The sequence below is a fragment of the Eleutherodactylus coqui genome, chromosome 2, assembly GCF_035609145.1.
Source record: "Eleutherodactylus coqui strain aEleCoq1 chromosome 2, aEleCoq1.hap1, whole genome shotgun sequence".
Taxonomy (NCBI): domain Eukaryota; kingdom Metazoa; phylum Chordata; class Amphibia; order Anura; family Eleutherodactylidae; genus Eleutherodactylus; species Eleutherodactylus coqui.
The window spans coordinates 185,838,762-185,856,477 of NC_089838.1; the positions used below are offsets into that span (position 1 = coordinate 185,838,762).

The window sequence follows — 17,716 nt, forward strand, 5'->3', positions numbered from 1 at the left end:
ATGGGTGCAACTTGCATTAATCTGCAGATGGATATCCCACAGAATTTATGTGACTGTTTATACATGTTGTGTTGAGGTTCTTGCCATGTTTTAAACCAGGGTTCCCCAACTCCAGTTCTCAGGGACCCCCAACAGGCCATGTTTTCAGGATTTCCTCAGTATTCCACAGATGATGTAATTATTGTCGGTGCCTCAGACATTGCCACAGGTGTTCCTACCATAGGATATCCTGAAAACATGACCTGTTGGTGGTCCCTGAGGACTGGAGATGGGGACCTCTGTTTTAAATGCTTACCACTTCTGTCACCATGTGCGGTTTCAAAGAATGTCCAGTTTGAACAAGTCCTGTGAGCAGACTAAGCTGTGGGCTGATGTTGGTGCTGCTGCAACTAATAGTAGTTGATGGTATAGACCTTATGTTAATCTGAGGCCCCCTACTCCTTGTCTTAGCATGGTGCTGCCCTGCAACATCTGCCTCTTCCTGCTCCTAAAAGCTGCAATCATGACGCTCCCTCTCTCTTCATGTTGGGTCAAGCACCTCATCATCTTCCACTGCCCCTTCGTCATCCTCCTGCTCCTGAGTGGACTCTGTCATAGTGAGCATCGGCAGCAGTCACTTGCGTTTCCACCTTTCTCTGAGTACACATTGCCTGTGGAGCAGTGTTCCCCAACTCCAGTCCTCAGGTACGGCCAACAGGTCATGTTTTCAGGATTTCCTCAGTATTGCACAGGTGATGTAATTATTGTTGGTGCCTCAGACATTGCCACAGGTGTTCTAACCATAGGATATCCTGAAAACATGACCTGTTGGTGTTCCCTGAGGACTGGAGTTGGGGACCCCTGCTGTGGAGGGCTGACATCACACACTGACCCACCCTCATTGAATTTCACTGCTAGCTGTGTAAGGTCTGCATATAATTCGTAGTGGCCGGACTCGCGACTTTGAATGACATCCGAGGCCACAAACAGAGGACTGCAATATCTTCCACATCAAAGTGTAGTTTATCGGTCTGCTTTGCTACTGTATACGTTCACCGCAGCAGAAATGTACCCTCTGCCAATGTACAGACCATGTTTCGTATAGGCATATAAACGTGATGCAACTTCTTTCTCTGCTCCCTCTAAAAGAACCCGATTTAAGTTCTCTGCCGTTATACAAGCTTTCATATGCAGCAGCAATATTTCCTCTGTAATATAAACGTGATGCATCTTCTTTTTGTGGTTTTCTCAATGTAATCCAGATGTACAAGCTTTCACACCAGCGAGTCTCCCATGATTTTCATCAAAAATTGGTTTGGACATAGAAGATTTTGTGAAAATTGGGATGGCTACAGGTGGGCCCATATATATAAATATGCACTCGCCTCTTCTTTCTACATCGCGGGGTTTTCATCTTAAACTACCTCTGAGGCCACACAACTAGAGATGAGCGAGTATACTCGCTAAGGCACATTACTCGAGCGAGTAGCGCCTTAGCCGAGTATCTCCCTGCTCGTCTCTAAAGATTCAGGGGCAACGAAGGAGCGGGGGGGGGGGGGGGGGGGGGGGGGAGGGAGAGAGATCTTCCCTCCGTTCCTCCCCCGCCGCTCCCCGTCCCCCGAATCTTTAGAGATGAGCGGGGAGATACTCGGCTAAGGCACTACTCGCTCGAGTAATGTGCCTTAGCGAGTATACTCGCTCATCTCTACTCACAACCTATCGAGGGCAGGGCCTTAGTTGGTCCTCCAGAGTGGTACGGGCCCGCAGGTCGCATGGCACATGTTCAGGTTTACTAGAATATGTTCAGTTATGCAAGTCAGAGCCTAATTATCGTGCTATCAGGGTTACTACTAGATAAAGATCTGTATTTAGAACAGTATCTCCACTACTAAACAAAATCTTGGTATTTGTATAGCGCCAACTTATTCTTCAGCGCTTTCAGAAACCCACCAAGCTGGGTTCTCATTTTACCGACCTCGGAAGGATGAACCTTGAGACGGCTACCTGAGTCATGCGGGGATTGAACTTGCAACCTTCAGGTTGTAGGTGAGAGCTTACACTCCGCACCACACGAGGCTCTACTATATACAAAAGTCTCATTTTTCTTCTTCCTTGGAATTTCAATGGACCATAATATATCCGTTCTACTCTACAAAGTATCTCTCTATAACCTTGATAAGCGGGTCAAGTTTAGTTATGTCGTTATATGGGATTTGTAAAAGAAAACCTCAGATACATTTTGAAAGAAAATTGGGATGGCTTTATTGCATGTCCGATCAAGACGAGCCACGCTATTTATAAGGTTGAAAATAGATATAACTCCAATCTATAATCCTACAATGTTGATCCAGAGGAAGGCAAAAAACTTTCAGGCAAATGCTAAACTCCCCAAAAACCATTTCTGACCCCAAGGATCATAATCAGACTAAATCCATGGATCAATGACCAGGAAATCTCCATTATCTCTTATCTTCAGAAATCTACTATACATCGCTGGTGATATATTTTTCAGAAAGGGATCCAGGTCCTTCTTGACTTGCTCTATGAGTCATGCGTCACAATACTGTGTGACATGGAGTGCCATAGTGTGACTAAGAAAAAGTGTAATTCAGTATTTATCAATGATTTGATGATGTTGATAACTACCGTATAATTAGTAAATGACATGACTCCATAAAGGAACCTATTCCTCTGTGATTAACATGCTGTCGTCACAAAATAGTTCCTTGTTGTGTGGTTAATTGGGTAACCACCACCTAGCTGGATATTTGCTTTGTCAAGTACTCAACTTTCAAATATTCTATCCTTCAGATACCAAGCCCTTACATCAGCTCAGGGCTGAACGTGATGCAGTCACGTAAGGGACATTCCATACTGGGGAACCAAATAACACATATAGGCGTGGTAAGAGTTTCATAACACTTATGGATTGTTAACAAGTAAGCCTTCAGTTTTCTGATAAAAATTAAACAGTTTTATAATATGTAAAATTCTGGTGTGCAACAAAGGTAACATTCCTAGAACTCTATTGCTTCAATCCAAGATTGGTAGGATTCTTATTGTTCTTACACCTTATTAATACATCATAAAGGGGTAGGTTAAAAAGCTCTTGACTTTTACAAATGGAGTGATTGGCCTGCAGGCAGAGACTAGAGGTAGTGCTCAGTACATTATCAGGACCCACAATAACAGTGGTGGGTGCCATAAGTGTTGCCACTGACCACTTCTAAATCATTATCAAAAACAGACGATGCAGTGGAAAATCTCTGCCCATGAGGATTTCTTCATCTACTCATTTTTGCCATTTTGCAAAGATTTTAAACTCTGCTGCCTCTTGTATCCAAACAGTGACATAGTTTGAGATTCCTCTCTAATCATGATTAAATGAAACCTGCAGACAGCATGTTACAGAGCTGGAGCAGATTGACATATACTTTTGTGAGAAAAGACACAGTAGAACTTGTATTTTATTCATTTATATCACAGCTCATTCTGAGCTTAAAGGTCCAGTGGGCGGAGCCATCAGTGATTGACAGCTGTCTGCAACCAGTTATACACAGAGAGCTGTCAGTCACCAATAGAACCGCCCATTGGATTGTTCAATTCAGAAAGAGCAAAGGTTTAAAGTAATACAATACAAGTTATACTGAACCTTTTCCTATAAAACTATATATCCATCTGCTCAGCTCCTCCTGCTCTAGAACATGCTGTCTGCAGTATGGACTGCATTTTTATGCGGGTAGATTCCCTTTTTGTTTCAAAAAAATGTATATTTAAATTTGTAAATCAAGTCACATATGCCATTATGCTGATACCCCTCACAGGGGGTAAATTGAAAAAATAATCAAAGCATATCCAATAACAGAATAATAAGAATCCACATTGATTTGAGAACAATATGAGGCAGAGTATGTATCCGTACAGAAGTAGGTGATAGTAATTGACATCTGGACCAGCCAGGGTTTTCCCATATCATTCCCCCTCCTACTGGGATAAGCTCTAACAGGCTTGATGCTAGTCGCCAATAGTTGAGTGTCCTGGGAGGTCTAGATATAGGCTGACCGGTTTCCTTTAAGTGAGTTCTGTATCAATTAACATGGTTTTCTGACAAGAGGCCCAGGACATATGGTAAATAAAAAAAAAAAAAATAAAAAAAAATAATATATATATATATATATATATATATATATCATTGTTCTCCCTCTCATGTTAAAGCAGTGCCATTTACTCTGTTCCTCACTGAAACAGAAAGCAATTAAATAATCATGGTTGATCACATGAGCATTACAGCCAATCGCTGGCACCAGTGGACATGTGTGTATGAACAGCTTATGACCACTGAGACCTGTGCTTGGCTGCAGTGGTCATGTGAGCGATAAATGTGACATCACTTTTATATTATACAGTGGATCGGGTAGGCAGTGCTAGAACAGAAGCAAAGTGAAGGAGTAAGTAAGGGTGGTTTCCCACACATGGTTTTTGGCAGTTTTTGAGCAAAAGTCAGATATAGCAGAAAGGAAAAGTACAAGTTGTCTTTGAGTCATGGGAGTGGGGCCTTGCAGGCCTTCTCCCACTTGGATGGCCTAGATTGTATTTAAAGAGAGACCTATCAGTCTAAGGTTGCATTCACATGACCGTATATACGCAGCTATTTACCTGCGCATATACGCTGGGCTATGTTACTAAATGCATTGGATTCAATGCATTCCATCAGATGACTGCCGTATATACGCAGTTAAATAGCTGCGTATATACGGTTGTGTGAATGCAGCCTAAGCTATGTGAGTGGGAAGAGGCCAGTGAGTGGCCCCAAAGATCTATAAACAAGTATCACTTGTCTTTATAATTCATTATGGTTTTCCCATTTGTCCTTAAAAATTGTTGGTTATCGCTGGTTATCCTTGATTTTTGGATTAGCTATCCAAAAAAAAATAAAATACAAAATTCAGGTTGGCATACCTGGCAGGGAGAGGCTAGCGAGGCACCGACCTCGTGACTCTGAGCCACAGCGAATTTTCAAAATGTTTTTTTCTGAAATTCCACACTGTTTTTTTAAATAAAACACACATATCTGTACGGAGCTTATACTGTCTGTGGTTCATGTGGCATGAACCTAGTGACAGTTTCTTTTTAAAGAGCTTGTACCAAGATCTAGCCATGCATGTGGGGACCATCAGGACCACCATTCTGGAGATCACGGACGTCGCAGTGGTCAGACCTCCACTTTTCATAAAGTTATCTCCTATCCTATGGATAAGGAATCTAGATCTTGATGCAACCCCTTTAAGTGATCCACTGAACAGCACTAGCAGCCAAGGAAATTGCTTGAGTCTCAAAGATCAAGGGCATAAGTCCCAAGGCATATTTAAAACAATAGAAATCTAGCAATAATACATTAATATGAACAGGAGTAAACAGAAATATATGGATTACCGTGGCAGTGTTACAGAAAGATGACTGAGGAGTTCTTATATATAAAAAAAAAAAAGTCTGCTAAAAAATGCTTATGACATCAAAAGGCACCAATTGCCATAAACATTTCACAATCTACGGGAAATTTTACATACAAGTTACATATTTTAGTTTGTATGATCTAGTACAGATACACTGCAGGCAGGCGCTGCCTATTGAAGCTGCTCACAAATTGATTATTTTAGTTTTCCAGAACATTCCTTTGTACTTTGCCATGGCAACCTAAATCCCTGAAATTCTTCCGACTTTCAGCTCCAAGAACAAAACATCCACTATCTCCTTTACTTTCTATTTAGTAAACCCAGTGAGAGCAGGCTGCTACAATCGTGTATCAAAAGTGGAAAAATATGTCCATTTATTAAGCAGGATTTCTTTTGGTCCCACAATGTGAAAAGTTGTGACCATATAATGATCAGTTGAGTTCTGTTTGCTTCCCGGGGACTCTTTATAATATGTATAATAATGAAGCAGATCTCAAATGAGCACAGATGGTATAGATATGAAAAGTCCATATCTATTTTATTTACTGGGCTCATTGCATTACTGAAGTGCTGTAAAGACGGGGATTACAAAACTGACAAACAAAAATGTAACACGTTATAAGTCATGGATCAAATAAAGGTCCATCATCAAGTGTCTGTACACAAAAACTCCAATCACATACTGTACTTCCTGCAGTGCTGACTGCAACTTATGATAAAACATCACCTACTTGTCACTGCGGTGTCACACGAGGTGTGCGAGTACTAGTAAAATACAGTATATGCCATATGTCAACAAGGACTATGACAGAAGATCAATACATGCTTAGTAACCTAACAAAGACCAGACACATCATATTCCAGCATATGGTATTTATTCACAGGTAATAATGTGATTGTAACAGCAGATACCATATTATAAGTACAGACTTCATCACATTACATCAGCGACTGACAATCCTTTATGATTAGGTCATGTTGGCATGGTTGCCATTTCCATCAGTGACTTGTATCCCTTTACTTCAAGCCAAAATGCAGCTTGGTTTAAAATAGCAGAATAAAGGACAAATCCTTTAATTTTGTGAATGTCAAACATCAGTCCACAAAGACAAGAAGAGGTAGAATTCTGAAAAATGGCTTTTTAGGAACATGGATTTAACAATTAATAAAGTGTATTTTATGGAATAAAAAAAGGTAAAAAAAATAAGCATATAGTTGATACATAACATGTATTTTTGTTTTTCGTACAGTGCCATTGGTTGTGAATGTTTGTTGTTTGAGAATTCATTTCATAATATTTCAAGATGACACTCCTTTGAAAAAACAAATCCTTAACCACCGTTTTTCTCTCTTGTTCTTGATCAGAAGAATCCTGAAAATCTCATATTTTACACTACAATATCATTTCATTTTCCATAGGCGACAACCGCCTCTTTTTGCATGAAAATGATGCCCGATATCATCAGAGCCACTTCCCTGAACCACAATATTACGTATGACGCAAAGGAGATGCAATTCTTTGGCTCAATGTTCAAGTCCCTTGAAAGATAGAAGCTAATTTTATGGCATGTAATTTTTTTCCTTTTTGTGGGGGGGGGGGGGGGGGGGGGGATGTGGATGGTGACATTTAGTGGCCTAAAATAATTGCAGTGCAAGGCCACTTTCACAGTTTTTGGCTTCAGTATTTATAAGCCAAAATCTGGAGTGGAACCTACAGGGAAAAAAAAGTATAACGGAAAGATTTGTATTTCTTTTGGTTATTGGACCCACTCCTGGCTTTGGCTTACAAATACTGACATGTAAGAGAATTGCGCAAGTTAACATTAACACAAGAGACAAAGTTATTGCTATTTCAGTCAGGTACTAATTAGAGTGATTTTTCAATCAAGAGCCACTCAAGGATTTTTTTTTCATTCATTATGCAGCTATACATGTTAGCTAGTATGTTCTTGGTTAGTTATTCCTTTCTATCTGAAACTCTTGGCTGCCTCCTCCTCTGGCGGGTCATGTAATCTCAATTCTGACCATCTAAAATTTTATTTTGGGTTGTGTGTTTAGTTTCTCAGTCTGCATCATGTGGTTTCATAGGGTGTACCACAGAAACTGCTTAGAGGGGGACACAGACATTCCTATCACAGTTACTAATCATGATCACCAAGGGCGGGCTGGGTCCGCAGGCAGAGAGATAGCTTATTTAGATGAATGCAGAATGATAAGTCAGTGTTTAAAGGCTAATTTAGACCCAACGATTCTTGCTCACAAATCACTGAAAGCAGTCTGAGTGAGAATCGTTGAGTCTAACTGCACTGACATCGTGCAGTTTTCGTTAACCAGTCGCTGATTGATCAGCCTTATCAGGAGTTCACAGTGGGATACAGCTGATACTATTGTTTCAGATGTATCCCACTCCGTGAACACAGCCGGGATATGAAGAACAGAGCGGTCCAGCTGTGCTCTGCATCCCCTGCTCAGAGCGCTAGGCTGTATAACAGCTGAGCACTCCAAGCAGAGAACAGCTGGATGCAGAAGACAAGCATCCCTGCTTGTCTTCTGCATCTCCCGCTCAGAGCGCTCAGCTGTGTACCAGCTAAGCGTTCCGAGCAGAGAACAGCTGGATGCAAAAGAAAAGCGGCCCTGCTGCTGACAAAGGCTATTGTAGCCAAAATGCATCCAGCACGGACCTGTGAGCTATATGGTTTTTATTCAATAAAGAATTTTTTTTTTTTTTTTTTTAACGGTAGCAGCTCCTCTCCACTTCTATTTTTCTCACATGGAGTTTAGCCACCTGCCAGCGGCTGCTTGAGGACGGAGCTCCCGTTGAAATTCTGATTTCCCTGCGATATTGGAGGATATTGCTGGCGAGGTGAGCCCATACTTTTTTTTTTGGCTTGTCTTCTGCATACCCCACTCGGAGCGCAAAGTGATCACTCAATGTTTGAGCGATCACCTTGCGCTGTAAATGTACACAACAATTATCGCTCAAAAGACATCTAAACCAGGCTTAACTTGCAGCAGAGATGGTTCAGTCTCTAGCTGCTCATGTAATGCTGTGCTGATGCTTCATGGGATTGATGCAAAAGTGAAAGCAAAATTCTCAACATTAAGATGGTGCCTGATAAGCATCAGCATGGAAAAGACTTCAATACAGAAAGGAGACCTCCAGAGTGTGACAAGCAATCAGGTGAGGGGGGTAGGGATGGAAAATATGTTTTCGCTGAAGTGGCCCTTTGAAATACGTACAATTGACTTGTTCTTACAGATTTTTCAAACGAGAAAAGCGCCCCCTAGAAAAGCCTCTTCTAAAGTTATTCATCGTGTACTTTTAAATTTTGAGTTCGAAACAGTACAGTATGTGGAACATGAGAAAACACTTAAACTGGGTAAAGTATTCACAGACATATATGTGCCTGAAGACATCTCCTTGAGATTACTAATATCCAGCATTCAGCTAGGACTATTTGGTATATATTTCAAAAAATCAATTATTAGAGAATACATTCCAGCTAACATATCTCACTGCACTTGGTACAATGGAAAATAACAATCGCTCACAGGTGTAATGAACATGTTAGGAGTTTACTGTTATAGAGAGGTATGGAGACCCTGATGAACTGAATCCTGAAGGCTCTCCATGGTACTTTGGCACATACACCTGCTTACATGCTCCAGTGGAATTATTCCAATCTGTTGATTTGTGTTTCCACTGAACTCAAGGTTGCTAGAGGCATCTAGTGAGTTATTAATTAATCGGACTACCGACATTCTTCAGATTCTCTTACCATTGTGGACGTTTATACTAAACATCTGTGAATACAAACATTTTCCGCTTTCTTTGCATTCTAGAAAGCTTTGCAAACGGAAACGTTGTATGGTGGCAAGTTAAATGTATAAATGTAACCTCATATATATTAAAGCCATCCTCCGGTTCACTATAAAAATTTCATTATACAAGCAGAAAGTATAGGCATCATACCCCTGCTATCACACCAAGGGACTAGCAGAGAAAGACAGAGTGCTGATGTAATCAGCGCCGTCCATCCAAGAGTAAGCAGGAGTGTCTCAGAGTAACGCATCACAGAGTGTGCATGGCATAGTCTGAGTCTGGTGGTTAGAAGGCACCATAAACGTTACATATACATTCTGCATGTATACCACACTGTTACGGTGAACCACTTGGAGTTCCAGGGTCATCCTGCAAAATCTCTATGGTTAGCATAACACTGCTTACCATTTACAGTTCAGTTGTCCTTCTAGTGGGCCAACTTAGGCTGCCTGTCCACGGGTGATTGTTTACTGCGTTATCCGCGGCGATAATCCAGACGTGGGTGATGCAGTGAACGCTTTCCATAGCGTTGCTATGGAAAGCGCAGCCCCGCTGTCCACGAGCGGAGAATCATAGCGACTCTCCGCTCGTGGGATTCAAATCGCAGCATTCTGCTTTTTTGCCGCGATTCTCTGCGGTGAGCCTATTTGGCAGATAGGCTCAGCACGGAGAGCTGTCAGGTGTCCCCTTGCTCCCCGGCGGAGATTTGCCGCGGGATATCACTGCGCCCGTGGACAGGAGGCCTGGATAACACCTTTAAACAGGAATCTCTGTACTCCCTACACCAATGCCTATGATTTGATGTAAATGGTTATCCTTTGAACTACAAACGCTGTAATAATTTAATTTGCAACGCTAATGGTGTTAAATATTCTTCAAATACGTTGAGAATGTTGCCTTAAAGTGTTACCAAAAATAAACATTTCCATTGATTTCAAAACTTGAAAGAGTTACTGGCTATTTCTTGGACATTAAAAAGAGGCATAAACTTCTCTCTTCCCTAAGCACCATTACACATCTTATTACGTTTACAATGTTATGCAAAAAAGTCAATAAATAGTTATTTGTGGATTTAGTTATTGCTTTCAGGAATAAAAAGGATGTAAAGCTCACAGCTAAAATAACAGTATCAATTAACCAGTGTTTCCCCAACAATAAATCTATGAGAAATACACAAGAGTCTGTAAATTAATGCCCTGTTCCTTACGTTTATGAAACATTGGCCTTGTATAAAATATATACAACATAAAAGTCCTAAGTAAATAACAAGAGTATCCTGGAAATGTGGAATTATTTCAGTATCCCGACAGCAGGCCAAGTCTTTTCAAGGCGTCTTTTCTAGACTCCTCCGAAGAGTCCCGTCCAGAGAACTGCACTGTAATCCCTTGAGATCGTAAACCTGTAGGTCTTGGCATGGAGTAAGTTCTTCTCATTTCCTGAGTGTTTGTCTGTTTTTTCTCATTTGCAGCTTGCATGCTACTGGGTCGTTTGCTCCTTTCTATAGGTGATGTTGGCTCACCTTTTATAAGAATAGTTTTCCCAAAAGGAACAAAGGCGCTTGGTTCGTTCATCAAGATTTTGCTGATACTTTCATGCTCATTTGAATGCCTTGTGTTTGTTTCTGGAGGCTCCGTCTTGAGTGAATGCTCACCATTTGAGACAGGAAGCTCAGCTGAAGCAATGTCAGCTTGAACAGGGATTTCTTTAACTAAGCCGAGTTTGGTGAGAGCTTCATATCTTGTCTGCTCAGGTGACACATCACGAAATGAGCTCCTTTGTCCCAGTTGTTCATGTCGATTTTTAGCATCAACTTCATCAAACAATCCAGAACTGTGTAAGTTAGCCAGCATTTGAGCTTTGCGTTCTTGTACATTGACAGCTGCCTTGGCAATAGTCTTGTTATACTGTCTCCCAACTGGTTTAATAATTATGTTGTTTGGGAAACGACTGCCATTGGGCGATTCAGGAAATAGAAAATGGCTTTCATTTATAGGTGAGGTTCCCACACTTTTTTTCAGTTGTGGTGACTTCTCCTCTTTAGGTGACAAGGGTGACGAATTTTCACAGTCAGTTTTTTTCTCTAATATTTTTTGAGCAATAATTACCGGTGTTGGAATGGCACCATGTAGTGTCCGATGTTCTCCCAGTAGGTCGGGAGAAAGCTTCTCAGTCTCCTCCTGGGGAATAGTGGCGGGTGGTGAACCTACGGTCATGGTTGATTGTGAAGTCCAAGAGTCTTTCTGAGAATGATTCCAGCTATTACCACTCAGTCCAATTCCAGAGTCTATAGAAAAAAAATTACATACCTCAGTTAATTCATAGCAATCAGAGTTTCAAACTGCAGTTTCTAAGATTTGCCAATGTATATTGCAGTCCAAGAAAGTAAAGATTTATGAAGTATTCCGTAACCTAAGTTTTCTCCTTGCCATTCCCTCATAAACAATATTTATCACTAACCTGCAGGATAGAAATTCAGAAAACATCTGACTGCTGGACCCCCATTGATCACGACAGGGGCAGAGTCATGGGCCTGAGTGCAAGAATTCAGCTTGAGCCCCTCCACACTCCATATTCCCACCAGATCATGATAGGATAACAATGCCATACTAGGATTGTATATCAACTACATAACGTGACTAAATACTACCACCATACTCAGACTAGATAACATTTCGAAGCAGTGATGGGATAACGTTGCCATAACATGACCAGATAACACTACCAAACTAGTACTAAATAAAACCACCATACAGTTGCTGAATAATGCCACCATACTGTGAATGAATAGTAGTGTAATATTAAAGGGATTGTCTGAGTTATATAAATAATTTTATTTTTTGATTGATGCCATCTGTGCCTGAAAATGATAAAATATCCTATACTCCTCTCTCACGACTCCCCATATATCAGTGCTGGCAGCTTTGGTCTCCTCTATGGCACTGTATTTACAGGTTAAAGTCAGTCGGTATATAGATCACCGAGTGCTGCAGTGAATTGCAGACAGAGTTTTAGACCGCTTTCATACGGGTGATAAAATCATGCGATTTTCTCGCGATGTGACAGCGCTACATATCACATGTATGTGAAGCCCATGCTTTCCAAGGGGTCCCTTTACATTAGCGATGTTTTGTAGGCTGCTACATTGCAAAGAAGAAAAAAAAACGCAGCATGCTGAATATTGCTGCGATTTGCTATGTTTTGTAGCCCATGTTTAGCATGAAAATGCTGTTTTCATGCAGTGCGATGCAACTTTTACAGTGGAAATTTCTACAGTTTCCCCTAAAATAACCCTAGCTCCATTTAAAGAAAAAAAACAAAACAAAAAAAAAAACAACAAATACATCACCTAACAGGCGCTGTTCACTGCACTTCTCGCAGCTCCGGCACTTGTCTGTAGTCTTCAGCCAGTGCTTCCTCGTCAGAGTATTCAAAAATCCTGCCTCCAGAAAGCGCTGGCTCAGATTGGTTCTTGAGCTCCACAGCTCAGCCAATCACTGCAGTGCTCGATGATCCAATCACAGCCATTCAATGCGATGTATGTGGGAGAACAGGTTATTGTCTGATTAGACCAAGGTTAAACTTTTTGGCCATATTTCTGAAATATATGTTTGGTGTAAAGCCAACACTGTGCATCACCAGAAAAATGTCATACGCACAGTGAGGCATGGTGGAGGCAGCATTATGCTTTGGGGCTGTTGAAAGTGGGACTTTAGTCAAGGTGTAGGAAATTATAAACAGTCTTAAGTATCAGTCCACTTTTGGCATTAAACTTTCAGGCCTCTGCTGAAACGCTGAAGATGAAGAGGAGTTTCACCTTTCAGCATGACAATGACCCAAAGCATACCTCCAAGTCTACAAAAGAATGGCTTCACCGGAAGAAGATCAGAGTTTTGGAATGGCCCAGCCAGAGCCCAGAACGGAATCCCAAGACTGAATGCTGTCATAAAGTCAAAGGCTACATCAACAAAGTTTTATTTTAAAGTGTGCATGTTTATGTATGGAATTTTTAAAATTTTCCATCCTAAGGTTGGGTCCACATGGGGCTGATTTCCAGTGGAATGTCTGTGCGCGCATTCCACTGCAGATCAGCCCTGGAGAGCGTACCTCTAAAGCCTCTCTATGACGACAGGTAAGTTCTGCAGCAGAAATGGCGATATAATTGAGATGCTGCGGAACTGAATTCTGCACTGCACGTCAATTTCTGCACAGGTTTTGTGCAGGTTACTTACTCTGCTGCTAGTGTAAACACTACGGAATTTCCGCCCCGTGTGACCCCACCTCAAAGATTTCAGCTTGTTTTTAAATTGAATCATGCAGACATGGCATGGCATGTATTCTATTATCTTCAGGCATCATGTCAAATTAAAAAAATATATATTATGAAAAGCTCGTTAAAAAGGTTAACACTTTGCAAATTGTGGTGCATAGCCGCACCAAAAACCAAGTTAAAAAAAACACACCATTTGGTTTGGATTTTGACAAGGTTTTTGGAATGGTTCCACAGCAGATTTACACCAAAATCCACATCAATTCCGCTACATGTGATCATACCTTAATAGTAATAACGTGGCCCCTTGAGTAAAAGCGCGTCCAATCGCAGCCCCTTGTGTAACAGTGCCAACTCAGTAAGTACTTATCCACACAAAAGAATTTGCGCTGCGCTTTACGTATGCAAAATTTGCACACGTAATACGCAGTGAATAGCACCCGTTGATTTGAAAGGGTTCGGTCACACATGCATTTTTTGCTCACACATTTCGGTCACGCAAAAAACCCTGCATGTCCTACTTTCATGCGGATTGTGCACAAAAATAACACATAATAGATTAAACTTAACTGACCATTTAAATATGTGGGAGCATGCTTGCATGTTTTTTTTTGTGTGCGCAAATATGCAGGACATGTTCTGCATATTTGCGCGCGCAAAAAAAATACAGTAAAATACACACGCGTGCAAAAATACAATGCCCAACGTGCAAATATGCTTATGCCGATGTGAAGCTGGCCCCCTCAGTAACAGCGCCCAAATGAAGCCTCTTACCCTAGTAGGTCCTCTGGTTATTCAGCATTTTTATGAGCACAAACCTCATGTCACCGCGCTCAGTCTCCTAACCCGGAAGTATCAAAGCCTGACTCCTCGTCTCTGTCTGCAGGTTGGTGTAAGGGCTGGAGACACAGTGGAGAAGTGGGGCTCTGATGTTGCTGGGTTAGGTGACGCAACAACAGTGACAGGAACTCAAACTTTCTCTCAACGCTGCTCAGTCACCTGACCCGGCAGCACCAAAGCCTGACTTCTTCTTTGACCACTCTGCAGCCATAGATGAGCAGTTGGGCTGTCATGCAGCAGGGCTAGGTGACTGAGTGTGGTGAGCCATCAGCAGTGAGATGACATTCGGGCTGTTAGCAACGATGAGAGAGCAGTAACAGTAACTGTCAACATATTACGGTGCAAAAGGGGCCTCGTAGGCCCCTTGGCTTATGGGCTGGGTCACAATTGTGACCCCTGAAGCTACAGAGCTCAGCCATCTCGGAAGTCCAACAGACAATTAAAAAGGAGCCATAATGGTGACTCAGGAACCAAGCTCTTGTGACTAGTGGTGGTCTCAGCAATTAAACTCTCAGCAATCATACATTTATTAGCTATCCTGCCGATTTGGGAAAAATGTTGCTTATGGGCCAACTCCTTTAATAGACACTTGTATATATAGACCGATTTTCACGAACACTAATCTGGATAGCCATAGATATATTGTTAGCAGACCTGAATGATTTGTTTTTAAGCTGTTTAATGTTTTAAAGACCACAAAATTATAAAACTTTAGGAAGTATAACTCAACAGCTTACCTTCTGGTGAAAACCTAATATGGCTGTTTTCAGTCTGCACAAGATCAATGATGTCATCAGTGTCCAAGTGACTATCTCCTGTTGACCTTGGAGAGTGGTAGCCAAGACTTGAATTAGAAGAAACTGGCGGTTCTTCAGTGTCATCTTCGAAAGCATCTAATGTTTCTTCTAAGAACATGAGGACATTTTTCTCTTCATTTGTTAGGTATCCCAGGTTTTCATCGTCCTAAAGAAAACAGAAAGCACAACTTACAACAACCTGGTAAAAGTCCACACCTTCTTATCATGTCATAGCTTCACTAAGGACGGTCACTGTTTGTTCTTTTAATGCCTTTTGTTTCCTTAAAGAATACATTTCCCTAAAAAAACCTGTCATATAGGCAACATCTAAGATCTTATCCGTTCTCGATTTAGAGAGGTGGTTGCGGACCATTTCCATTGTTTATGGGCATGCCCCTAAATTTCCTCCTGCTGGCAACGAATTCATACTTTTGCTAAAACAGATTCTGATCACATTATTGCAAAAACACATGCCTGAGCTCTCTTTAGTTATGTGGTTAATGTGTGGGAGCCTATTCCTCGTGGACGTTAAAAAAAAAAATTTCTCGTTTCACATAGATGCCTTAGTTTGCAAGACTATTTGGCAAAATCGACTGTAGTCAAACACTGCCACATTGCGGGTATTCTTCAAAAAAAGGTTTTTAATTTGGAATTAGTTGGGTTGATGCTTCCCTGTGCAAAAAAACACGTTTAACAATTTTTTGACATATGAGCGTCATTTATGCATATCCTTCCAGCCAGTGCTAAACTGCGAGTAAAGAAATGTTTTTGAGTAACCACCTGGTACCTTGAATGTAGATTGTAGGTACTGTGTTTATATGAACTATATTAGTCCTCTATAGGTATCACTGGCTTTTGGAGTTTTCCAAAACTTATGGCACACAACACTACGGAACCTTATATGAAGTGGTACATCAGGGGTTCTGGAGAGGTACACATCCTCTTCTCTGTTTTCCCCTCTTTCCTTCTATTAAACACTTTTCCTGCTCCCCTTTTTTTACATTTTTTCCTATAGTTCAGTATGGTAAGCAGAACATGAGTCTTTTTACTTTGCTGCTCATCTCAATTCTTTGATTCCGTGCTAATTAGCAGCTACTTACATCTCCAAATCCCCCACCTTCTTTTTCCTCTTCCCTTCCATCTTTTGATGGACGTTTCTGTTATATTTGCAAAAAGTTTAATAAAAGCATTTAATTAAAATTTTTTTTAAAAAAGTGTATAAAGTTTGCATTATCATTTTTGTCACAAGAATAAAAGTTTAAAATGAAAAACCCCAAGAGGCCTTCTACATGCAGCAATTAACGTGCTAAATTTTGTTATGTTGGCTAAAAGTTCTCAATCACGGGCAAACGTAAACATACTGAAAATAAATGATCAGTGAGGAAAGTGCTACTTTATCATTAACTGAATCTTTAGCCTAAAAATTTTTTGTTGTACATCCCCTTGTGTATAAAAGGCATCTGCTAGTCATCAGCAGACGAAACAGAATGTGTGTGAATGAACAAATAATGTTACATATAAATACACTTTTTTGGAACATTAAAAGGTGTAATCAAGGGAAAGAAAAACAAAACAAATCTAACAGCTAAGGGTGGTGAATTAACAAAAAGAAATGCAATTCACCACACCGGTCAGAAGCGGTCTCACGTCTTCCACCTTTCTTATTCACCACAACTGAACACCCACTTCAGTTCTACTGCTGACTGGTCTTCACTTTCAGCTGTAGTGAGTTAAGGCCCATTTAGACACAACGATTCTTGCCCAAAGCCGTCTTTTGAGTGATAACCATTGCGTCTAAACGCACGGACATTGTGCAGTTTTCGTGCTCGATTCTTTCCTCGCTCAATTCTAGTTTTCCAGAATTGAGCGATGAACTCTCATCAGCGTTGCAGGCTGTTATCACAGTCAGCAGTGCTGCTAAGATTTTTTCAGCTCGTGTCTGACTAGTAGTTTACAGCGGGACGCGAGCTGTAAGCCTGGAGAACAATGCCGCTGTTTGCTTATGCAAAACAGCTGTATTGTTCGCCAAGCGATAGCAGCAGTGTCCCGCTCCGCCTGCATAGCTCTTTAGTAGCTAATTAGCTACTATAGACTACGCAAAGATGATCGCTCAAAACTGTCACTCAAACGGTTGTTTGAGCGATCATCTATCAGTGTAAATTGGGTCTAAGAAATTATGTCACAGATAACAATCATGTTGGTCGATTTATCTGCAGCAGTCAATAAGATATCATTGCTGTTGTAGCCGGAAGGGAAGACCAACGAGGAACTAAGAACAGTGGGACATTTGGTGAATCCCGTTCTTTCATGTTATTCCACTACCCTGAGCTGATTTGAAAAAACCTCTCTCTTCCTGGATAACTTCTTTAAGAACTCGCTTTATTGCCGATTGGTAGTTGTTTCCACAAATTTATCTTCATGTATAAAAAGACCAAAATAATGTATCACCCTTGTTCTTCTTCAAATTCACAATACTAAATTAGTATTCCAAGGGCAGAATGAAGGATGTAGTGCAATCGGTTTGAGCCATCAGCCCATAACAAGTGGAAGCAGAGTT

The 17,716-nt window shown here is 41.0% G+C and overlaps 1 protein-coding gene across 3 annotated transcripts in view; it reads right to left on the reverse strand.

The window, feature by feature from the left end:
* Positions 1 to 7,041: 7,041 nt before the first annotated feature.
* The window catches only part of PROSER2 (proline and serine rich 2), a 36,036-nt gene continuing 25,361 nt past the window's right edge, over positions 7,042 to 17,716 (reverse strand). For all 3 annotated transcript variants that reach the window (XM_066592052.1, XM_066592053.1, XM_066592054.1), the window contains 2 exons: positions 15,100 to 15,325; positions 7,042 to 11,539 (listed from right to left, as the gene is read on the reverse strand). In XM_066592052.1, the coding sequence (XP_066448149.1) occupies positions 10,551 to 11,539; positions 15,100 to 15,325 (1,215 nt within the window). In that variant the 3' untranslated portion in view covers positions 7,042 to 10,550. The remainder of the gene's footprint in view (positions 11,540 to 15,099; positions 15,326 to 17,716) is intronic.